The sequence below is a fragment of the Aulostomus chinensis genome, chromosome 9 (assembly GCF_037954235.1).
Source record: "Aulostomus chinensis isolate RoL2024-O1b breed Wild chromosome 9, RoL_Achi_v1.0, whole genome shotgun sequence".
NCBI lineage: Eukaryota > Metazoa > Chordata > Actinopteri > Syngnathiformes > Aulostomidae > Aulostomus > Aulostomus chinensis.
The window spans coordinates 25,409,810-25,434,520 of record NC_141328.1 but is presented as its reverse complement, the minus strand read 5'-3'; the positions used below and the strand labels follow the sequence as shown (position 1 = coordinate 25,434,520).

General features: G+C 42.0%; 2 protein-coding genes across 4 annotated transcripts; one reads left to right on the top strand and one right to left on the bottom strand.

The window, feature by feature from the left end:
- Positions 1 to 731: 731 nt before the first annotated feature.
- tardbpa (TAR DNA binding protein a) lies at positions 732 to 4,453 on the bottom strand. Its single transcript, XM_086214530.1, has 5 exons — positions 3,666 to 4,453; positions 3,078 to 3,241; positions 2,793 to 2,933; positions 2,496 to 2,666; positions 732 to 2,404 (listed from the first exon to the last, which is right to left on the bottom strand). Exons 1-5 carry the CDS (start codon positions 3,904 to 3,906, stop codon positions 1,931 to 1,933), a joined length of 1,191 nt encoding a protein of 396 aa, XP_086070656.1. The 5' UTR covers positions 3,907 to 4,453; the 3' UTR covers positions 732 to 1,930.
- ciroz (ciliated left-right organizer protein containing ZP-N domains) lies at positions 3,590 to 21,739 on the top strand. Of its 3 annotated transcripts, XM_086214528.1 has the most exons (12): positions 3,590 to 3,955; positions 5,655 to 5,731; positions 5,971 to 6,072; positions 6,569 to 6,693; positions 6,771 to 6,908; positions 7,165 to 7,203; positions 7,546 to 7,683; positions 7,770 to 7,854; positions 8,281 to 8,477; positions 8,588 to 8,705; positions 9,286 to 9,416; positions 19,014 to 21,738. In XM_086214528.1, the coding sequence occupies exons 3-12, from the start codon at positions 6,000 to 6,002 to the stop codon at positions 19,131 to 19,133; spliced, it is 1,164 nt and encodes a 387-aa protein (XP_086070654.1). In that variant the 5' UTR covers positions 3,590 to 3,955; positions 5,655 to 5,731; positions 5,971 to 5,999; the 3' UTR covers positions 19,134 to 21,738. The 3 variants fall into 3 exon arrangements, with proteins under 3 accessions (XP_086070654.1, XP_086070655.1, XP_086070653.1); XM_086214529.1 differs by lacking the exon at positions 9,286 to 9,416 and having other exon boundaries at positions 19,014 to 21,739; XM_086214527.1 differs by lacking the exon at positions 19,014 to 21,738 and having other exon boundaries at positions 9,286 to 10,342.
- The last annotated feature ends 2,972 nt before the right edge of the window (positions 21,740 to 24,711 follow it).

Sequence of the window (24,711 nt, the reverse complement as noted above, 5' to 3'; positions counted from 1 at the left end):
TCACCTGTGTTCACCTGCCACAAGTCAGAATGTCTTGCTGTGAAAAAAACAGGAGGCACCAATCTACATTTAGATTAACAGACCACAGGTGATTAAAAACAAAACTTTTTATTTTTGCACCGCAATACTAAAATATTTCATTACACAAAGTGTGAACTCTTGCTGGCATCAATCAGTTGTCCATGTCCCTTTAGAGATCCTCAACTCATACGTTCCAACAAGGTAAACAAAAACAAAACACTTCTTGCTTTAGTACTTTGAAATTAGGTTTAACCACATTGAGAGAAATAAAATAAAATAAAATAAAAGGGAACCTAGCAGTACTAACATGTGTTCCAGGAGCGAGGGAAGGAAGCAAACATTTACTGACACAAATGCATCACAGATCAAAGAGGTTTACGAGAAGTTGCCAAGCTGCATGGGGGGTGGGGGGGTGGGGCTGGGGGTGGATTTTGGTCCTATTGTGTGACATTTGAAGGCATGAAGGGAATACCTCTGCCCAATTGAGAATGGTCCGCTCTAAATTTCGTTTTGGGATGGTCCGAGGAGTCTTGCTAGTGAGGTGGGGATGATCCTTAGCAGGATTAAGGCAGCTGTGCAGGCCCAGCCAACATGTCTTCAGCTCCTCCAGTCTGGGTGCCACTGTTCCGTGTCCAAGGTTCCTATACATGTGAATTAAAGTGTTGGCAGTTCCATTAACGAACGGTCAATAATGTGAAGAGGGCATTACACCTAGTCAAATTCACTTTTATTTCACACTTCCTTTTGATTCACAAAACATAGAAAATGCATTCGCAACTTCAAACTTTCGATGGGAACATGTCCAACATTCACCACGTCCACCTCTGAACTCACTTGCAACACGTTCAAGCTCCCCCCGGTGTTTCCCCACACAAACATCAGCAGAAAGTCACATTTTCACACAGAGGGTGGTAACAAGGAGAAAATAAAGCACACAAGCAGACACGGCACTCACAGCGAATCAGACAGCAAGAGAAAGCATACAAATACTCATAGCACTTGACATTTCACTGTGTTTTTAGTGAATTAAATTGATAGAAAAACTGAAAGGAATCTCGACACGCAATAAATGTCCTCGTGATGGCCATTAGGAACACACTCGTACTTGATTCTTCCTCTCACACTCGCACACAGGTTCTTCTCAACTCTCGCAGGCATTTGTCTCTAAAAAAAAAACAAAAAAACAACAACAAAAACAAAACAACAAAAAAGGTGCACAAACAGTCCTTCTCACACTTGCTTTCTTTCATTTTGCTCTCCCGTTCGCTCACTCTCACTCTGTCCAACATCAATCCCACTCATCGATCTCCAAAGCGACAAGAGCAGACAAGATTTCTAAATCCATGAGAAAAAAAGGGGAGAGGAAAAAAGGCAACACCCACCGTCTAACACAGTATATGCAGAGTGAAGCTGTGTTCTTTGATGACAAAGCATTTACGCATGGAAGGAGGGGAATTGATACTGAGATCGGTCGAACATTGCTGCCAATGAGGCGCTTCCTCCCGGGAAATTGGGAAAGAGTTGGCGAACTGCAGAAGAGATTTTCATGAAGGTGTTTCCATCAGACGTCAAACAAAAAACAACAAAAGATGCAATACAGATACATAGTTATATCAAGCCCACTTTACACAGGACTGAGGGGGTTCTCATGGTTCTCGTGCATGGTTATAAATATTTATCTGGCATGCACATCTCACTTTCTCAAAAACAAAGAAAAGGTAGCGTGGCAGCTTCCACTAGCAAACTAAACTTCCCACCCATTCAATGTATGACGGCATAATCAGTCACACAAATATTCATTTTCTCATTAACAAAGAAAGGCAGTGTATTTTTGAATAATAGGAACATTAGATACAAGCAGTTCCCCGGGTATACTTACCAGATTAGCCTACTAGCAACAAAGAGCTATCTACATCCCCCAATTAGAAGACTTGGACTCCATAGAGGTGCCAAAGCCAGAGCTGAAGCCGCTGCTGGAGGCAGTGTTGGTGCCTGCAGCCCACCCGAGGCTAGCTGAACTGGGGCTGCTGTAACTGGTACTAGCAGAGCTATAGGTCTGGTCTCGGGTGGTGGTGGCGGTGCCTGCTGTTGTGGTCAAACCCTGCTGGTTAGCCAGCATGCCCATCATCCCCCAACTGCTCTGCAGTGCTGCCTGGGCAGCCGCCACCATTGCCGGGTTGAGACCGAGAGCCCCAAAGTTAACCCCTCCACTTCCACTGCCTAGTCCACCACGACTACTACCATAGACCTGACTAAACCCACCAGCCCCAAACCGCGCCCGATCCATCATTTGCCTACTATTATTGTGTTTGGGTTCAGCATTGGAGATGTGCACGCTGACGCCCTTGACGATCAAGTCCTCTCCACACAGGGCCTGGGCCACCTGAGGAAGAGTTACATGGACATTACCACTACAGACATCACTCTGCCAACAAATATTTAAATTTTGATGACGACGACGATGGAAATCTCACCTGGTCATCGGCAAATGTGACAAATGCAAATGCCCGGAAAGGTTTGGGGATGAACACGTCAGTAACTTCACCATACTGCATGAAGTACTGCCTCAGGTCATCAGTGGTCATGTCCTCTGTACAGCGGCCAACAAAGATTTTACGGCTCCGCATGGGTTCATCGGGACACGCCTGAGAAGACGAAGAGGCACAGAAATACAGGACATAACTTTCAGTGATGCATTTCAATTAAGACATGTTGCAGAGATCCCAGTGTCGTCATAATGAGCGCTGACGAAAGTACAGAGTTCAAAATACCTTTGAGTTGGGGAGTTTGCAGTCGCACCATCGTCCATCAATCATGTGTCTCTGTGCAATCACTTTGGTTTGTGTTTCATAGTCAGTGAAGCGCACAAACCCAAACCCCTTGGAATTGCCGGTCTTTGCATCTCTCTTGATCTGGAGTTGATAAGGGGGGGGGGGGGGATTCAAGAGTTATGACGTTTTTGAAAAATAATTGATGACCACTGTTATTACACCTCAGCAAAAGTGAAGAAGTACAATCTAACCATGCATATTCAGAGCTGGATGAGATGTCATTACCTGCACCATGATGACTTCACCAAAGGTACTGAAATAGTCTTTCAGGTCCTGCTCTGTCGTTTTCCATGGCAACCCCAGGACAATGAGGTCTGATGTCTTCTGAAAGCCCCTCTTGACTTTCACAGCTGAGGCAGCGTCTATTTCTTCCATCTTTCTTTTGTTATCTGTTAAGAAGAAGTAGGTGTAGTGGCTGGTGAGTGAAAGGCATTTATGTTAAATGTAAAAACAAATCTGTCTAAATCAACAGAGAGAGGTTGACCTATTGACCCTCTGAGCAACTTTGCCTGGTAGTGACAGAGACTCCTGGACATGTTTTCCTCTTAAACCCGGGGGATTATTTTTTTTACCTCATCAACAGACAACTTGCCTTTGTTAAGGACGTTAAAAAAGCTTTGAGACCTGAATATCCAAAGAATATTTCAAGATAATTAAGGGAGCAAAAATATATTACTAATTGGGTCATAGGCTTATAAAGCAATCCTCTCAATTGGCACTAATTAAGGTCACGGGGTAGAAATTTCCGAGGTATATAGCTTAAGTGGACACATAAGCCTGGTGAACGCTCCCTTTTGGTATCCTTTGTCTCACCTTTGGGGTAATTGACGACGTAGACCAGGTTTCCCCAGTCGTTCTCGGGCGCGTGCAAGACTCCCTCCACAAGCCGGACACCACGCATACACTGGGACTCGGGGTTCCTGTACCTCAGCCCGCACGCCCCTGGAAACTGGGCTGCTACCGACGACAACAAGACGGTGCCATCGTCCTCTGAGGGGATCTCCATCGGCTCTTCGCTCTCATCTTCGGCCACCCGAATGTACAACTCCGACATGGTCTCTGAAAAGCCGAGCTAGTCCGAATGGACTCAGCTTGTGTTGCTAGTAAGTTAAAACGCAGGACCAATGTACCGAGTCAGGAGTGAGTCAACCCTCGCTTGTTAACTTTACTTCGTGCTGATAAACGCTATGGAAACAAAAGAGCAGCTAAACCGTGTAACCTCACCACTCATTACACTTCGAAGTCTGTTATTTAATAGCCGGCGGCCATGAAAGCTGACCGTTTTCTTCTACGTTGACAGAGAACAAGTTAGCTAGCTAGCTAGCCAGCTACCTAGCTAACAAACTAGCAAACTCAAGACGGCTTGAAAAAAATGAATGACCAGCCGCTTTCACGCTTTGTTTGTTTCCAACTTAAACACGGGCTGTTCTCCTAATACGAGTATACGTCAAAGAAATGTATGCAAATAACAGCATCAAGACGCAAGCGCTTTAGTTGAAATTTAAGCACGAGCTAAACCGATCACAATGCACACATTTGCAACTACATGCGTCGGCTAACCTACCTCTAACCTCTCAAGCTAGCTAACAAAATGGCGGTTCACGTTGTAGATATGACATCATCTAGTTGGGAGGGCGCAGTTGGATTTTTTACAGGGAGGTAAAACATGAAATGTAAATACATTTAGCTAATTCTTTACGTTTTTGTCACCAGTTGTTGTTTAACAGTGTGACGCCTGGTCTTAAAGTGTAAGTGGTTTACATTGCGTACTGTGTCTCTTTCCGTATCTCGTAATTGCCACGGTAAAAAATTCACGTTTTACCCTTTGATGTCGAACCATAAAGTTTCACCTTAAAAGCCCACACAAAAGGTGAACTCTTATCGATGAAGTTAAGGAATGTAATAATGCAATGGAGATTCAAGCATTTTAAGAGAATAATCATTTTTGTCCCATATCCGGCATACTCGTTTTGAATTATTTTTGATTAAATCAATTGATGATTCCCCCCATATGTAATAAATGTAAGAGAGTTCAGTGTATATGATTACTATTCCACTTTATTAAATCAATCTAAATACAGCAAGTACAAAAACAATTTACTCAAGTTGCACATGGAAAATAAAATTTGGGGCTACTCTTGGCACAGTGTGAGTGCATTGTGCAATCAGGAAAATAAACTATAATGTGGCAGTGTGTTTTTCTGTATTTTTTTTTTTTATTATTTGTCACATTTAAAATCACACTAGCCTTTTGAAACATTTTAAGCTTGGTGGAAAAATAATGGGCTTCTTGTAGTTAATGCAGGTTTTTGAGACAAATGTTAAGTAGAAAGCAGAGTGCCTCAGTTCCAAATGTGATCAGACAAAGAAACTAGCAACTGCTTCATATTCAATTAAAGCACCAATAATCAGAAACATTGGCACAGCATATGTGTGGCAGGGTAGAAGAAGTCACCAAAAAAGAGGAGAAACTCAGTGAAATAGCAGTAAGTCATATAAAGCACTTTACAAGTTGGAGCATCTACACCTGCTTGAAACCAGTTCCTCGCACTTGCTGGGGACAGTGGTCATTCTTTGTGAGGTCACTTACTTTTATGTCAAAGTAAACACACCTGTTCTTCCATCTTCAGTGACATCAGTACCCTCGCCTACAAATAGGCTCCATTCACACAAAGGTTTAGTCAGCTAACAGAGATGGATCTGACAAGATTTTGTATGCTCCTTAAAATGATGTGAGTTTATTTTAGAATTATAGCTCAGTATTGTTGATATATAAGCTAAATCCAGTCTTCTTCCCAACAGCGTCTTACAGTGTTTCACCTTGAGAAATGTGCTCACCATCCAGAAGAGCGCCTGGCTCACTGCTGCAACATTATCAGGTAAAGCTATAACGTGATGAAATGCAACTGTTAATTTTGGTTTCAACTGGTATGTCTTTACCTTTTATTTTTTAAAAATAACTGCCCGAGTCATTTTTAAAAAAATTTTTCTTGCCTAAAACAGTTCTTTATGATGTTTCCAGTTTTTTTGTATTTTCTGAAAAACTTTTGAAGTAAAAGTGACTCGGGTGATTATTTTAAGAAGGCGACGATGTGAGAAACGTTCTTGCATTTTTCAGAAGGAGATGTTTCGTGTTTCTCTGAATACATGGAGATGTGGATCCAGAGTGCAAGGATTGAGGGGCTGGGGGTCTGGCTGTCTGGAGCCTTGCGAAGCCAAGGTAATTCTTTATGAAGAACGGAAACATCGTGTTATGATAGAATTAGATTGATAGTTATTCTGTATACTTTTACTTCTTCAAATGTATAACTGTGCGAAAGGGAATATGAAATAAAATAAGGATTTAACATTGTACGGGAGAGGTTAGAAGCCAAAAATGGGTTGTGAAGGACCCCCCCCCTTAAAAAAAAAAACATTTTTCATACTTAAGAGAGAAGAGATAAAGACTGACATTAGAGTTTGTACCAATATCAGAGTTTCAAAATGAAGCAAACAAATCAGGATTGATAGAAATTTACAATTTATTTTTTTCAAGAAGTTGCAAAACGTTAAGCTGAATTCTATTGGTTGTTATGAGGCTTTGCTAATTAGAGCCCTGTTGAGATATTTTTGGAATAATGATCGAATAGATGGTGGTAACAATGAAGGTCCTCTGTATTTGTTCATGCAAGATAAAAGTCCATTTGTTTCTGACTCGCCTTTTTGCTCTCTACTAGTCAGCTTGTTGTCTCTGGAGCACCTGAACCGGCAGCTGGCAGCCTGTGGATTCTCCCTGCACCAGGACTCTGACGGGGGCTTTATATTCAGAGTCAGCTACACTGGATGTTTCATCCAGCAACAGGCACGACAAAAAGGGCGTAACACGCTTTAAAATGAAGATTCTGACTCCTCTGACCTTGCTGCATGTTGCCTCTTCAGCACAGTTTCCATGTCCTGACGCTGAATTTGGGTAGAAGTCGGTTTGGAGGCAGACCTCAGCGTTACGTGATGAAGTGCCCGGTGGTCTCACTGGTTCCCAACAGCCAGCACATCCAGTGTGACCCAGAGTATATTCAGGTAATTGGAGGCCATTGTGGGGTTGGTCAACCTTTCACTGTTCTCATTTGCATTTGATAATAACTTTGTTTGTATTGCACCTGGAAAAAAGGAACATCAAAATGATGCTTGACAGGAATCAACAGCAAAGACATGATGTACATAAGAAATCATTGTAGTAATAATGTTGTTGAAGTGAAGACCCCCACCCCGCTTATAGAATAATATTATTATGACAATGATTTCTTATGTGCCTGATCTGATTTCATGTTCTCAGGTCACCAGACAGCTTCCTCATGACAGCTGGAATAATGAGGTAATTCAGTTCATGTCACTCCGTTTCTTCAGCTTTTCACGTCATTTTTATTTATTTATTTTGCTGTTAATTGTTTTTAACTATCAGGATCAATGAGACTTGCCCCATGTGATTTTTGCCTCAGTCTGGAATTTCTGATTCCAAACTTGTAAAGCACCTTGTCATTTTGTTTTGAAAAGTGCTGTTGAAATGTAGTTTGTTATTAGAGACATAAAACCATTTAATTCAACATTCATATGCAGGGGTGAGAGTGAGTACAGGTGGTGGGGGGGGGGGTGTCAATGACAGACATTGTCTGTGTTTGACCTCATGTGCTTGCGCGTCTGTTTTTGTTTGTTTCAGCTGCAATGGTCTCTGTCTCTGAGCGATCAGCTTATCGTTGCTCTGGCAGACGCCAGTTTGGTCCAGATGACCGTCGACGTGAGTGGACCCGACGTCACCGTTCAAGGCAGGAGGAGGGAGGTGTTGAGCCCTGTTGAAGTAAGGCACCTCACGCACAATCCTGCCACCCAGTGACCTTTACAGACATTACAACTGAAACTCATTGTTGTCTTCGGTGAACGCAGGTGATGGAGGATGAGGGTGACTTCTTGTCCTTGAAGCTGGTCAGTGGTCACTATGCCTACAGTCTGGAAGCTACCTGTCCAAAAGGTGTGTAATAAACAGCACTTCATCATAGACATGAAGCTGTGACACATTTGCCCTAATCAGCAGTGGAGGAAGTACTCAGATTATTTACTCACTACCAATAAAGCAATATCCTGTACAAATGTGATACAGACATCTTAAAGTTGGCTTTTTTTCCCCTCATGAGGCCTGACCTTTAGGTCATCAAACTTTAATGAAGTAGTTCACATCCTCATCAAGACACTGCTCCAGTCTTAAGTGATCCCAACTCTTGAAATCATTTCCTGCAAGCTTTTACTTTCTATTGTGTCAAACCTTGATCTTCAAAGTGACTGGTTAACTTTTAAATATAGTACAGTATTCCCATCTGAGAGTACTGGAGTGAGGTACAGTCAGTGTTCTACTTGTTTCACTTTCGATTCCAGTCAAATAGTTTCATCTACATTTCAGTGACTGCGTCCACATCCGAGGACACGGTTCTGCATGTTTTCAAACAACGCGTGGGTCTGACCAGGCGAGGCAGCCACGACGACGACGCACTGACGCTCAGAAACGTGTCAGTGAACCAGACGGATGATTTCACTGTCACAGAGACGAGAGACTTTGTGACTCTGACCATCCCCACAGACCAAATCCTGCAGACCAAGGTCAGCGCCGAGATAATTCATCACCATCCACGCAGTTTTGGTTGAAGTGCATTCGCATTTCCCAGAAGAACTCATTAGTGTAAAACATCTAAACCCGGTTTGTTGTACAGGCCTGCACAGACAGCAGACACCTCTGGCAGCCGTTCTACAGGCTGGATGTTGTGCTCACCTTCAAAGAGACAAATCACAAAATGCACTGGAGCACGGAGAACACCCTGCCATGCACAAGTGAGTGTGCCGCTGATGAACACAGTAAAACTTAAGTGGCGATTAATTATCGGATGCTATTTTGACCACCGGCCATTGAAAGGCTTTTACTGTCGTCACACCATGCAGTTACTTTTGTTTGCTGTTGAGTTGGACAATTATTCTTTCAACTTTAACAATTTCAAGTGAGATTGGAGTACATCCCTCAAAATACAGTACGTGATGAGAAAATTAATTCTTCTTTTAAAAGGAACAAAAAAAAAGGCAGGAGCCATCCAAGTATGAATTAAATTTATTGGAGTATCGCAAAATGTAATCTCTTGACCAATAAGTATCTGCATAAACCTCACTTACAATTTTATCCTTTCAGTGTCTTATTTTGAAACAAAAATTCTAATCAAACACATCTTATATTTCACCAGTTCAACAATAACCGGGTAGGTGACTATAGAGTGAAACGATGATGTAGAGCTTGTAAATTGGACCCAAAAAAAATTCCCGTAACACAACAAAAAAATCTTAGTTCTGCATTAAATAAAATGGATTATATACGATTCCCCCCCCCCAAAAATACTAAAAATGTAAAATCCTACTTCCACAGTCCCGTCCACACACAATGTTGCATATGAGAATTTGACGACTGAACAGCCGTCGTTGGACCGCTCCAGCATCCCTGAGGGAAAACCGAACGAGTCGGGTCTGATCAGACAGACCATCTCAGACTTTTCCATGGTGAATTCCTCTCATGCACAGACAGAGGGCAGCAGTTTTAATTTTCTCCCTGATGAGATGTCAAATACTCAAACAGGAAATTTGTCTTCCATGTTTGATAGTGACACTTTCCCTCCCTTTAATGACACCGACTTGATTTTGAAAACTCAACCATAGATGCTACAAGAGAACCAGATTTAATTCTCTTCAGGTTCAACATCAACAATGGCTTCATCTGAACAAATGAATCTCTCTCATAAAGCAGGAGCCATAAACATAAACACGGGTATTATTGGCTTTTCTTGACAGTCTAATCGAGTGCAGACTTGTTGGTTGTGTCGCTGGAGGCCATACGAAAGAGTAGTTCTAAGAGGTTCTCTTATTTGGGGAAAAGATGTTCTTTCTGTGCAGGGCCAGGGTGAGTAAGAAATAATTGTCATTGGATGGCTTTGGTGTGTTTTATTTATTTATTTTTTTTATTAAACAGCCCTTAAGACTAAAAAAAAAAAAAAAGAAGGTATCTCAGGGCAAAATTCCAGAGGAAAAAAAACTATCACAAATGACAGCGATTCATCCAAGTTATCCATTTATGTGCAAATAAACAAACTCAACCTGCTTGTGTTCCGGGTGGAACCACGTTATTAAGCCCCACTATCTACTCAATATTTCAAAGTAGCAAATGAACCATGAAGATTATCAGTAAGAATTTGAAATGATGGTACTGTTGCCGTATGTGTACGTATAGAAAATGTGGACAATGTGAGTCCGTTTATGTGTAGAACCAGCAACTCCTCCACCTGCTCAGACTCCTCACGCTTCACCATCTGCACAGACAGGAAGTGGTATTGTTCAGCCAGCAGTCGCAGTAGAGCGGCGGAAAGGCTAATTAAAGATGCCGTTGTGTTTACAAGTTGATTCTACCGTGTTTATGGAATGGCAGAGTGCTACCAGCTTAGTTTGGCTCTGTGTAAACAAGCAGTGTGTCATAATAGGGGTGGGTGGGGGGTGGGTGGGTGGGGTACTCTGTTTGAGTGTAAAAGGGATGGTGACTGGTCTGGCCCTATTGGGATATTATCTTATGTGCATTATGAACATGATGCTACCGGTACATCGTGACACTCATGTAACACACATATTTTGAAGACTTCATCGGACCGGTAGCAGGACGCACGCGGCTGTTTGTAGTCTGGAAAGGTGATGCACTGGTCATTCAGTGCAGTGGGGACTGATTATACAAGCAGAAATCCAGCCAGACCTCTGCCAGCCGCAGCCTGCGGGTGGACATTATCCAGACACAGACACGGCAGGCGTTGAATAAACATGTCTCCATGCAGGCGGCACAGCGGACTGATGTAGAGAAGACCCTGCAGTTGTTACAGCTGACACATAGAGGACGTGTGAAGACACTGGTCGAGAAGGCGCTCACTCTCAGAGAGGAAGCTCACTCTCAGAGAGGAAGCTCACTCTTTCAGGGGGTTTATTTTTCCTTGAGAAAATGAAATCCCTTGCAAATCTCCTCTCGTAAAAGGAAAACAAGTTACTGGATCTACTCGGTATCTCAGCTGCTGAGGTTTTGCTTGCTGCTACGCACTGAAACAACAGTAGAGGGCAGTATTGAACTTGTTTTCAGAAAGCTCTGGATGAGCCATCAGCCTGCCTGCAAATCCTCTTTCCTGAATTAACCAGTTTTAGATGTTTCGCCGCGAACGATCTCTGAAGCTTTTTGTCTGCACTTATAGTTGAGCTCTGTGTAAATCATGGCTCACTCCTGAGCAATGCAAAATACAAATGAAAGAAAAAGTTTGCCAGTTGAAGTTAAAAGCGCTGCTTTTCAATTTTAACCACAGTTTAAATGTATCCTATATCAAATCACAGGCATTAAGGAAGTTCTCGTGGCTAAAATGACTTTCTACCCTTTCCTCACCTCTGTTATTGTGACCTCGTGGTGCTCACCAAAGCGCCTGTAAATGATAACAGTGCAGTGTTACGCAGTTACATGCATCATATACAATGGGCTGTGGGGCAGAAAATCTAAACTTCCTTGTGCCTTTGGTCCCCATCTGCTCCGTGAACTTACGAGCAGGAAATGGAATAAGTGGTGCAAAAAGCACGCCAACATCCCCAGTTCTTTCATGTGGCCTCTCTCGGCCATCACCCTATCTGTACCGACTGTTAACTGTCTTTACAAAGTTAAAAAATCCCTTTCATGTTTCAGTGTGTCTTTTTTGTTTTAATTTCAGTCAGAACATATGGTTTGCACATCTGGGAGATGCTAAGCATGGTGGCAACCAGCCCCCACACACGCTGCTCCTGTGAAGTGATCCATATATGGTCTTCATTGTTATTGCTCATAATCACTCATCATTATTATAAACAAGTCCCGTCTTGATTGGCTGCTTTGAGGTTGCTGTGTAAAGATGCTTAATAATGTGAACTTTTGGAATTTCAAACACACAAAAAGACCTTTAGAGAGAGTGAAAAGTTTAGCACATAATGCTTAATTCAGAGTGCGGGAACATCACAAGGAAATCTTTTTTCACTCAAACCTGCAGCTGATTTGCCACCTGTGAATAATCTCCTTACATGACCGTGTGTGTGTGTGTGTGTGTGTGTGTGTGTGTCAGTCAGAGCGAGAGAGAGCCTTTTTTTTTTTTTTAAACAAACGACTCGCTGTGGAAACATTTATAGCAAGTTCTTAAATTCCCCCGATTATTTATCACTAAACTTGTCTGCAGACATGAGCGTGCGTCTGCAACACTGGAGTATTCCTAGTCAACGTTGAGTGTTGTCAGACCTCCCAAAGGGGCCCAGCAGCAGATTGTGACTCGGCAGCTTGTGCCACGTGACCTCAAACATGCCATTTGCTCATGAAATTTGATAAGATTATCTCAGCTTATTTGAGAACGACCTCATTTGATCCCACATATTTGGAATGTTGTGTCCATCAACACCAAAATGCAGTTAAAATGGCTCCTCTGGACAATTTTGGTCATCAAATGCCACTTCAGCATCCTCTGCTATGCTGCCACCAGCTCTCAGTGCCGTGCTCTTGGCACAACAGACGGGCTTCCCTGCCACTGGAGAGACGAGGGGAAGACGGGATGTGTGTGTGTGTGTGTGTGTGTGTGTGTGTGGGATGGGGGGGGGGCTATGTGTGGCTTTGAGTGGTTGCTGGGCCTCTTCATCTCGCTTGGCGGGTAATTACAGAATCATGGGTCAACCACGCATGTAACCACGGTTACGTTGCACAGTAGCAGATGTGCTCATGACATTATCCAGCACCAGTGCAAAAGGTAAATAAAAACATATGCAGCTGTTGCTACGGACCTTCGCCAAACTTGCATCTACCCCTAATTGTTCCCATGTGGGCCTGCTGAGCGCCAGTAGTAAAAGGGGCGGGTTTGCTGTGTTTGAGAAATGCCCGTGTTTCTCACCGGGAGGAATTTATGAATGGGACAACAAGCTGAAGGTGGTTATGGTGGTGTGTGTGTGTGTGTTTATTTGTGACATGGAGGCACAATATCATCACGTACAACTTGTGAAGAGAGGTACATCTGTCCTGTCCTCCAGGCCACGCTCAGCTCTTGCCTGAAGGCCTACTGGTCCTCACACTTTCTAGCTAAACCTTGCCTGGATGTGTGTGCGTGACACTGTACAATGTCAGGGAGGTCTCTGCATGCTTGGACCTGAGCCCGGCCTGCTGCATCCCAGATGAAAAATGGAGGAAGAGGCTCGATTTAAGAAATATCCTGTCTTTACTTGGCATTTGATTACTGCACACAGCCTGTGAATACGTTAGTGTGTGTGTGTGTGTGTGTGTGTGTTTTACAGATTTAGTTATTGCGGAGTGTTTGCAGTAATGACACACAGGTTACACTGAGAGAGGAGAAGCCCCAGGGAATTCTGGAAATTCCTGATTTCGTGGCCTGTTTTGATCATTTGATAAACAATTTGATCTTTCCCCACATCCTCTGCGTTGCTTCTGTTTGGCTTCAATGTGGTCTATCCTCTACACACACACACACACACATGCACGTCTTACACTATGAAGCTCACTGCCAACAGTGTGTGCCTCCTCTCCCTCTCTCATTAACCGCAACTGTCAGATCCTCCAGATGAGGAGCAATTAAACCAGATAATAAACACTCGCCATCAATTCCTGTTTGTTGTTGTTGTTGTTGTTGATGTCAACGAGCTGGGGGCTCCTCTCCTGCCACCTCAGTGCTAACTAGTACTTGAGTAGCACACATGAGCAGCAGCCAAAGAGTCCTTCATAACACTGGAAAGGCCTCTACCTGCTGCACGTATGGTAACACTGGGCGGATGATAAAAAAGGCACCGTGAATGTTAACAATTAGATCCTAATCAGACGCAGCTCACAGAGGCAGCTCTTTTATCCCCAAGCTTCACAGAAAAGGCAAACAAAGCGCTGCAAACTGTCAAGATAAAACACTACTCGGGATTGGTCGTGTCTTAGGGCTTCTTAAAGGCCAGTAATCTCGCCGTGCGCTGCTTTCTGAGATGAGGCGCTGTAAAGACTCCTGTGTTTGCTCTTGTATTGGAGTGATAAGGCCGCTCCTCATCATGCCTCGCTGCTGACGAGCCTCGTCTCCCCTGACGATGAGAAGATGTAGCGGTGTTAGAGGGACAGAGGCTCGCCTTGGAGGGTTTTTATGCTGTCGATGATCAGTTGATGGGAGGGCAGAAAAATGAGAGTTGAACCTGAAGCTTTTCTGCATTCATGTTCACACACACTTGGATGATACGAAAAGTTAATGCACTCGGGTTTGTTGTAATGAGCTGAACTCTTGTTGACCTGAATAAGGCAGAGGTACTCGTGATTGTTTAGCCTGTGAAAAAAAAAAAAGGTGCCTGGGATGGTTTTTCACTTAAATTTGAAGGCTGGACAAAGCATTCTTAGGAATTTAAAGACAATGCCCTTTCTTTCAAAGGCTATAAAAACATGTATACAGCTGTACAAGGAGTTTCCTGATCCAAAGGCAAAATATGGTGTCAGATATTCCTATGACCAATCATGATGGCGTGGCATGGAAAATAATATACAAGATGAAACTGGGGCCTGTGCAGAAAAAAGATCAGATCAGATTTCCCTTTCTCTGTGGAAAAATGGACACGGCTTCTTGTTTTGAAACCATATTTCCCTCAAAAACACTCTGAAAACTAAACAAAATTGACAGTGTTGGATTTATTGTCTTGTGCTCTTTTGTCTTCAGCAGTCAGTGTTTGTGTCTTTGCCATGGAAACGGTGGGCTTATTTATCTTTACAGTCCTTTTACAATAACGTCCCTTTCCTGACCAAACAACAGAGGAAATATCAGGTCAAGCCTCTTCCCCCCTCTAATGATCAGGTCAAATCAGCCTCAGGATTTCACGCACATTCACACGTGTGCCTCTGCGCACTCATTGTATCGATGAGAAATGTACAGTCTATGATTAATACTTCCGTTTTGTTTTAATTTTTTTTTTTAGGCTTTTTGTTACTCAAGTGGCCTTCATGTTAAAGGAAAAGGGTGGTGAGGGGTTTCTATTTATTCTCAGGTTGTGTGAAAGCTGAGAAAGCGGCTTCGGGCAGAAACACTAGATGGAGACAGAGAAAACTGACTCCCAGGTTGGTTCTGCCAGTAACAGGTCACAGTGTGCAAAACATTGGGCAAGAAACAGAAAACGTATCACTTTCTTGTTTTGCAGATCCACTTAATTTGTAATATTTGTCATACTTGGCATGTTTATTTTCGCTCCTCTCGTACAGAAATTTGGAAAACGCTCTGAATGTTACTTGAACACGGAGCTGGATTTTTTTTTTTCCCCCTTCCTTGCAGGATAAATGTAATAATCTACGTTTCTCAGATAAAATGCAAGAGTGTGCAGTCATGTGCAAACATCTTGCAAATTCTTGTGACTTGTGTATACTCCAGTATACTTTAGCTGTCGGGTGCTGTCCCCTCTCCTAGCATGAGGGAGAGGAGCAATTACTCCTTTTAAGGAGCTGTTCTCATGAAAGTTGCCAGGAGTGTGTGCAGACTACTTTCCTCAAACCGCATAAAGTGCCTTTCTTCTAATAGAGGAAACTGACAATTTAGATGAGGAGGAATAAGCATAAAAGCATGAGGTGTGTAGAAAGTGCATGTCACAATTAAATTGCTTAATGGGTGAAAGTCCCACGATAGATCACATGTAATTTACATCAAGAGTCACTGTAATAAAGACTTTGTAAAACTTACATTGAAATTCAATTAGAGTGTTGAATGCATAACCAAAGCCGTGAAAAATGAACTCATTGGGGGTCCCTTTTCATTACTGCCCCGAGGCAAAAGAGACCATTAATTTAATACATTCCATGTTTTTTCACATGAGCATTTTTAAGTTAGTGCACATTTCCGTCCTAATGTACCTAATACAAAGAGAGAGCCTGCCAAAGACTGCATTATACAAGCAGCAAAATCCCCCCCCCCCCCAACACACACACACACACCCTACCCACCCCCTCTCCAGTTGTTACCTTGAGTAGTCAGACCACTTTCAATCAGTCAAGCTTGAAAAACGACCCGGCCCTAAAAAAACAAAACAACAAAAGAAGAAATTATGATATTGTTTTATTGATTCATAGCGTGGTGAATATTCCTATACTGCAGGTGCCGCCCCGGCATGGCACAGGGGTATAAACAACGGTGCAGACTTTGACTGCAAACAGTTAAACGGCGCGTCTTAATTAAGATATTACAGTTTTACCTTAGAACAGAGGATTTGCACCCTTCAGTCAACCACAAAGCCAAAACAAAACAGGGACCCCTTCAGATTCTTCACCCTTAAGAGGAGCGCTAATTAAAAGACTATTTCATTAACTGTTCCAGCTTGGTAAATATAAGTTTACTAGGGGTCAATAGACTTTACAACACATAATGATTTGGAATATAATTACAGTGTAAAGGGAGCTATGAAAAATACCTTCAGATTGAAGCAAAGTTGTTTGTTGGACAAACGGCGCCCTGATGTGTCAGTCTTGGTTAGCAGAGTGCAGAGGGCAGGTCATGTTAGCTGCTGTCAGCGTGATGCACCAACAGTTTATCAACCTCCTTTGCACCTTTGCACAGAACACGCCATCGCCTTTGTGCACAGGAACCACCTCTCTACTTTTCCCATTCTTGTTTCACAAAGAGTTGACAACAATATTGATTATTGTATTGTTGTGACGGGGGAGAAATCAGAAATCTCCCCCTGCAGGAGCGAAAGAGCCGTTTTAAAATGTTAGTTTTGTACTGAGGGAGAAAAACTACGAGCAGATTTTTACATGTAGAAACTGGTTTACAAGGGAGAGTCTTGGGCAACCCATGAGTCTCTTTTTCCTCTACTAGCTTTTCCAGATCTACACACACACACACACACACACACAGGATGCTGATGAAATCGGCCCATAGAACAATGCCTCATATTGTCAACAGTTCCTTCAATGAGTGAGTGCAAACAGCAGTGCTGCATGCTAAAAGTCATAAACACATATTTTTTGAGGGATAAAAATGCGAGTGACACTCAAGCCAGTCTGGGCGAGTCCTCGCGAAGCAGGGAAAAACATACATTATTCATTGAAAAACTGTGAATGTTAGTGCTTCTTTTCCTTGTTTCAGCACGCATTTTTCCATTTGTCTTGTGATGCTAAATTTTTAACGTTTTCCCCACATCGCATTGATGTTGCATATAATTAGTGACTTTACGGCAAAATCACTTCTGACACCACTGTGTTGGCAAATTAGAATACTTCAGATAGAGAAAATTCAGCTGGGAAAAGAGGCTGAGGGAAGTCTGAAAGTGGTCTAAATATTATATGCTGCCCTGCAAATGTGACAAAATCATTTGAATTAACAGAAAAGATGTGAAAGCTAATTGAAAACTCCTGGTTTATTTATATATGTTTAGAAAGCTCATCATGTTTTCAAGAGCAGGATGTGTCCTCCACAAACACGACACCATATCCTGCACAGAAAAAGAGCAGGAAAGGCTGAAGTGCATATTTGATTTATTTATTTTCGCCCAGACGGATACTCAGAGCTTTATACAGATTTTGCCATTTGGAGGCTGAAATAATGGATGGGGCCCTCATCTATTTTTAATCCCTCCATGTTGTGTGAAGGGTAAACATGTTGTTTGAGATGTCTTTTCCCTGCTGAAGTGTGTTTTCTCATTACGAGACCACGAATAGGAACAAAAACTAGTCACGAAAGTGCTTAAAGTGTACTGCAACAAGTCATTGCTGGCGCCTTTTTTAATATTCAATATTAGTTGTTGAAATTCCTAAGAACAAAAGATAAATCGGCCCGGTTGTTCTTGTCAGGAAATGTGTGTGTATATATATATATATGTATATGTGCACAAGCTCGTTGATGGTCCCCCCCCCCCCTTTTAATTAGCATCTGGAATTTCAAAGGACAGTTGATGGTCCATCCACCCATGGGAAGTCATCCTGCCAGTAACGCAGTGCAACAGCTCTCAGTTTGGACCCAGACTCCAGCACACAGATCCACTGATAATTTGGAATCATTTTTAATAAGTCATAATTACACAGAGGGTCTGATTGTGCTCTGCAGCCCTTGAAAATGAAATATGTTACATTGGGGCCTGATGGTAAAGGATATTGCTTGCCGTTCATACATAATTGAGCAATCTTGAATGTCAAACCAGTGGGAGAAAATGCAACAGAAGCAACAGTACACCTCACCACAAAACTACACAGCATCCTCTCTACTCCGAGCCTGCCAGCAGAGAGGAACATGTGTTATGTGGTATACCAAAGTGCCCGAAGGAGGTGTACACTGACAGGTTTTGTATTCAAGAGTGCTTTCCCAAACCAACAGATTAAACCCCCGTCTCACGGTCAAATCGTAGAGTTTTCTTTAAAAAAAAGTGTTGATTTTTTTTTTTAACATCCCAAGGTAAAAAAACAAAACCACGTCTTGCGTTCAAAGTGACAGAGAAGTTTAGATGATGCGAGGTGACTGTTTTCCCTCTCCACCTCTCTGATGCAGGGTGGAGGTCTGGCAGGAGGAAGAGAGTTATCTCTAAGCAGATAACCTGACTTTGTTAGTGAATGAAATACACAGAGCTCAGAGATGGACGCTTTTTATTTCCTCCTCCTCTTCATAGATAAATGACTCGCTGTCTCCCGAGCAAAGAGCGGGCTTTATATTTTTGACGTTTCCGTTGTTTAATGTCTTGTATATTTTATATAGCCTATCTTTATGCTCTGCCTTTTTGCATTTTCTTTTCAAGCTCAAATGCAGTTATTGATGCCCTGCTTCCAGTACATTATGCATTATTTGTTTGTAGGTACCAGTTTTGCATATTGATGCTAACAAGAAAATGCATGTATGGAAATTCTAATAGAAATGGACTTATATGCATGGGCTTACACTCTGCTCACTAAGCTCTTCTGCAAATAATATATAGTTCTTTATGCTGCTAATCTTGAGGAACAGTCTTAAAGACTGCGGGCTTGAAGAGGGAGAAATAAAAACAACGCGCACCTTTAGCTTTTAAAGACTTTTATCTCATATTACAGGAGTGACAGATTGTGCTTCTTTCTAAGGCTTTTATGCTTTGTTTCAGGGGGCCCTGGGAAGAGGGATGCCCGCGGAGACGAAGGGTGATATTGATAAGGATGGAAGGAGCAGGGGAGTGTACTTCAGTGTAATGTGGCTTTATGATGCCCTTTTTCATTTAGCATGAACGGTTTTTATGATTCCATTTCTTCTGTGAACCGGGATGAAAGCGGACTGAAACTGAGAGGGGACAAATTGGAAACCCCTTCACTGTCAACACCAAAACACGCACTGTCTGAAACCGATATTCCGGGGAAAAAGTAAATAGGAATTTGGCTGCGAAACGAATGTGATCACAAGCTCCTCTGAAAGCATCGGCTCTCATTAACAATTAACACGTTTTAGCCAAACCACACAGTTGTGACCGTGATCAGGTTTTATTAATCTGTTATTGTTGGAATGAAGACGACTTTTCTCGCAGTCAAAGCATGAAATTGAATACGAGTTCTCATTAATACCTCAACGCCACCTGAGGAGTATTTTCCTGAAAAAATGATCTATTTTCTCATTCCTGCTGAAAATTACAAAGCGTATTATCTGCTGCTTCGGTACGTTTTAATGGATCTTAACAGCATTTAATAGACTCACATAATATGGGAGATCCACTATGTGTTCAATCACTTCTAATATAAATCATTTTTTGTTACCTTAATAAATGCCATGATACAAAATGGTGTTTTTTTTGTTGTTTTTTTTTTCTTTTTTTCACCCACCGATGCCGCAAAACATCGCTGGGGTTTGTTTTCTTGACACTTTCAGTAACATTCGTCTCTCCGCATTGCCAGTTTTGGGCAACTGAACGCACTTTTTTCTCTTGTACTCCAGGGCAGGTATCTGATACTGGTGTAGGAGGAACTTTGTGTTGTTTTTAGCATATAAGAGAGTAAAAGGGAAAAAGTGGCTGCAATGGTGCCTGACAGACATTTTGGAGTCCAGAACTTTTAATTTTTCTCTCTTCATTACTCGTCTATCTTTCCATTTTCTTGGTTTCCGCAGACATCTGTCTGCTTACTCAGATAACTTGCCGTCCAAGGCTTCTTTTTTTTTTTTTTTCCGTCAAGTTGCTCCGTGTTGGATTTAAATTTCCTTTTCCTCCCCACATGTTTGCCAGCACTCGGTGTTAGCTCTTTAGAGGAGATAAGGGGAGAAAAAGGACATGCACTTTTTATGGGCTGCCCTCTTGTAGCAGGTCATATTTCTCAGGGCTTATTTCATTTCATGTTCTTCACCAGGTTTATTCTGCCGCGGATAATCATTACTAAGATCCAGTGGTCACTGATAATAGATTGCCTCTCCTGTTCAGAAGTTAAAAGTCTGCTGTAAAAGTTGCGGAAACTTCAAGCCGACTTGCACATGGATGCATCATGTGCCTCGAGAGCAGATCCGTATCAAGACTGCTAAGTGATTGATAGACGCTGTTACATCTTTATCCACCTCGTCCGTCGGACTTGAGTCGAAGCAGAACAGACGACATGTTTCTAAACTAAGAAAATAAGGAAATTGTTTGAATGCAGATGCACTGATAAATCTGATAAACTCATATACATCCTTTAACTCTGGATGGAGGTGCACCTAGAGACCTGGAAAGGTTTGTAAAACATATTAGAGAAATGCTTTGGAGGGACGACTTCCTTGATTCTTGGCCACTCATCTCCGCTCTGCGATCCTGATACCGATACCGCCGTTCAAAGCACCCACTTCCCAGGAAGTGACCATCATTTTTCTGTCTCCCAATGAGCTTTTGTGTTTTTATCCTCTGTGTCTAAGGCACATAAAGGCTTTATAAGGGTGCTTACAGAGAGACTCGAGCAGAATCAGGCTTTTTGAATCTGTTTAACTGATTTTAAAGGCGGGGCTGAAGGCTATGATTTTCTGATTTATTGCTTCCCCCTCTTAGTTCAGATTGATGTTTTGCTTTTCCATGCCTTCCTGCTTTTATGGCATCATCTTGTGTCCAGAGATGTGGCTCCTTCAATAAAGAGCCTTTTAACTTTGCTCACATTTCTATAAAAAAAAAACAAAAGGATGACAAACTGTTTTGAAAACAGAGCATGTGTGATACAAATGAGAAACTTTGTGATTCTTGTGCTCTCGGTGACACAATATAGAAGAGGAAACTGCGTGGATATTTTATTACCGGCAGTATATTTATAATTCTCCTTGAGGCTTTCAGTGAGGGACAACCAATCACATGTTATTTTATGCTGCTGTATTAAGACTCATGCAACAAGAAAATCCTCTGAACCACAACGTCCTCATGTCATAAGTGTCACATTGGGCTGTTGTCTAAACAAAGACATGGCCTGGAAACAAAAAGGAGTTAGGGGGACAGGTTAGGCACAACGAGAGACATCCATTTTAATTAAATGTTACACAGTCCCACTCCCAGGCCTTAATACAAGTAGGCTTACTGCAAAGATCTCATTTAGGACAAACAAGATGACTGCATCTTTCTCTAACTATCACCCACAGCCGAGGAGCGCCCCGCGATACAGGGCTGTAAAATGACTGATGTTTGTAAAAAGCGACAGTTCTGCCTAGTAAGCACTTCTACAGGGACGCTCGTGAGTTTTTATGTGTGGGTTCATAAACTCCCAGACTAATGCACTCTGACACTCTGTTTTGATATCATTACAGCATTATACTCATCCTTTTTTGAGTGAAAAAATGCAAGTACTTAGAAAGTCGAAATTCATAAATAAATTTATGTCAAACTGCACTTAATATTGATTTTGTTAGTGTACAGATTCAATAATAAGGTACCGAGTGCATGAATATTTAAATATAATCTTCATTTCTGCATCTCCTAATGGCCTTTTCTCCTCTACACTCAATTTAAACACAATTTGGAAACTATAATGTATTGAAAATGACTGGAATTTAGCAATAAATCATTGCTGGGATACTGTGAGCCTTTTATAAGATAGTCCAATATTAGTCTCCAGAGGGATCCATGCAATTAGATTTCTGTTTTTTAAACTTAGCAATTATCATTTAGTGTTGTCTCCCTTTTTCCAATTTCCATGCAGAAATGGAGAAAATTGACTCTCTGACTAAGAGGCGCACCAGACACGTCAAAGGTCAAATTACAGGCAATAAAGCACAACCTCCGCGCACCGTAAACAATGAAAATGATCCCCACAACTTTGTTTTGCTGGAAGCTCATGCAACCTGCGTAAAGTCAGTTATTGTTACCAGCTAATGGATAAAAGTAAAAGAAGAGTGATGCGTAGTTCAAGGCAGCAGTCCAAGCTAGCGTAAATGAATGAACAAAACTCTCTAATAGGCATGTGGAGCCACAGCGTGCGATCCATATGATGGCTATCAATAATTCATTCTTGGCTTTGGCCTTTTGGGAGGCATTAAGGTAATATGAAGAGCAGTGAGGCCAAATGGTTTGCAAATCCTTTTCAAGCAGGATACGCTGTATCATTTACCTGATTTCTGCACGAGTTGCAACTTTATAGCCAATCTAATTGTTTTAGAGAAGTGCAAACAAAAGCACTTGTGTCTCATTTTATCAAGGTTTACGGAAATTATCCTCTTTTCAATGTGAGAAAACATGAAAATGAGCAGAGTATTTGCATGCATTACACAAAGTTTAAAAAAAAATCTCTAAAGATGAGATTTTTGTATGAATGTCATTAAAAATGTAATAAGACTGGGACAAACTGCGGTTCATATGGTCTTCACACTCTACCACAACAGCAGCTGCGAATAGTTTGTTGTTGGAACTTCCTCTGTAAGCATCTTCGTCCCGGCCCATGTGGTTCTTGTTCCTCAATCACTCTTTGTTGTCTTTACTCGCCCTCAGAAAAGCACCACTTCAGCATTAATAATTGGCGTTTCAGAGACATTTTAATTTGTCCCCGCGTTGGATGGCCATATGGATGTGATTTGTTTGGAGAATCAGGCTTCCATTCACACACAAACACAAACAGTCAATTGATCTCATATGCTGGAAATTAACAGGAGGATTAGCAGACTTTAATCATTACCCAAAGCCGAGCACGGGAGAAGGATTTTCCTCCCCCCCAAAAAAAAAGAAAAAAGAGATTTTCCGAGTGGCCACAGAGAGCGTTTAAGTGTCACGTGAGGAGGAGTTTGGGATCACGTCTGCAGCCCACCTTGCTTCTCCTACACGCGGATAAAAAGACTCAGAGCAGTTTGACTCCTCAGCTCTGTGATTAGTCCACACACACACACCATATTATGTAAAAGTGGCCCGGCATTGGGGGGCTAATGGCCTCCCTGTCTGTGTAAGTTATGGATGTAGCCTTTTGTGCAGCAGGGTCGCACATAAAGGCCCCTCTTTTTAATTCACAGTCACCCATGGTCAGGCTAAATGGCTGACAGTGGAATTGGAAGCACGCATACACTTTGTTGCAAAAATGGCTATTGACATTGTCGAAAGAGCTTGAACCCCTTTTTTTGCAGAGTTTCTACAAGGTTGAATATCTGACTCGGTGCCGTTTTTATTTTTTTTATACTGAGAAAGTATATTCCAGTATATTCAGCACTTCTTTAGGTGCAACTGATAAAATGCTCTGGTAAATAAGTGACAGTTACCAGTATTTAAGCCTGCATTTTGCTATCTTTTATGTATTTATTTGCATTCCCATCTTGACTGTAAGGACTAAGAATTAAACTTTATGAATGCTTGACTAAATAATAGGAGGATTTAAAGCACGTCTGCAGAAAGATTGCGCTGAAACAGGAGACACATGGCATCTGGTATTTGGCGTGTTGGTGAAACCTTAATTGTGTCAGTACCTTGGGACAAAAAACAAAAAAAAGCTTCTCTTTTTGCAGTCAAACACTGACTACAAAATGTAGTTCTGATCGCTGCATTTCTGAGCAGCGCTTCATTCTTTGTTCCCTGAGTAGTTTATTAAAAATTGATCATTCTTTGTAATAGACTCATTTCTGTCGGTTTTCTTATTTTAATCCCGTTTTAAGGAAAACACGATACATTAATCAAATATGACAGAACATACTCTTAATGTAATCATGCAGAGGAATATGAATTGCAAATGCCTCACTGCCTGCCTACCACCCCCCTTCACACACACACACACACACACACACACACACAAATGTACTTCCATTAATGTTACAAAATAAAATAATCATGACCATTTCAAGTAGAAATCAACTACATGGAAAGCGACAGAATATTTTAGAATTGTGTTTGTGTGAAATGGTGAAATGCGGAGGCTTTGCATCAAAGACAGCAGAGTAATGCTGTGAACAAGCTCTGGCGCCCTGGGACAGCGACTCAAGACAAATGTGAGACGACGCACGCTTCACCAGGCCCCATTTCCTCACTGATCGAGATGGAACACAAGTTTTCTGTGTCAGGAACCGAGATTCATCTTGGCCGAGATGAATCTTGACTAAGGGTACATCGTCACTTCGGGATTGGCAGGTTGAACCTCAGAGCTCGGGATGTACACGAGTGTGCTGCACAGATTGTACAACCTCTCTCTTAATACTCTCAGGACGTTTAAGAAGAATACAAAAGATTTTAAAAAAGAATGAACCGTCTTCTTCAACAACAAAAGTGGCTTCCTGAGAGGTAGAAATTAGCGCACTGACGACATCCTGCAATTAATGCAATACATTATGAATGAGTAGACACTATAGATCCGTGCTGCATTTATGGACTAAAATATCTCATCTGCGTTTAGACGTTTTCCTTAAAG

What these genes read in the sequence shown, in the direction of transcription:
- ciroz (XM_086214527.1), top strand. Translation starts at nt 6,000, where the DNA reads ATGGAGATGTGGATCCAGAGTGCAAGGATTGAGGGGCTGGGGGTCTGG. An exon ending in GTGACCCAGAGTATATTCAG is followed by an intron (nt 6,909 to 7,164) that starts GTAATTGGAGGC and finishes TCATGTTCTCAG; the next exon opens with GTCACCAGACAGCTTCCTCA. An exon ending in GGAAGCTACCTGTCCAAAAG is followed by an intron (nt 7,855 to 8,280) that starts GTGTGTAATAAA and finishes TCTACATTTCAG; the next exon opens with TGACTGCGTCCACATCCGAG.
- tardbpa (XM_086214530.1), bottom strand. Translation starts at nt 3,906, where the DNA reads ATGTCGGAGTTGTACATTCGGGTGGCCGAAGATGAGAGCGAAGAGCCG. An exon ending in GTGAAGTCATCATGGTGCAG is followed by an intron (nt 2,934 to 3,077) that starts GTAATGACATCT and finishes TATCAACTCCAG; the next exon opens with ATCAAGAGAGATGCAAAGAC. An exon ending in GCAAACTCCCCAACTCAAAG is followed by an intron (nt 2,667 to 2,792) that starts GTATTTTGAACT and finishes TCGTCTTCTCAG; the next exon opens with GCGTGTCCCGATGAACCCAT.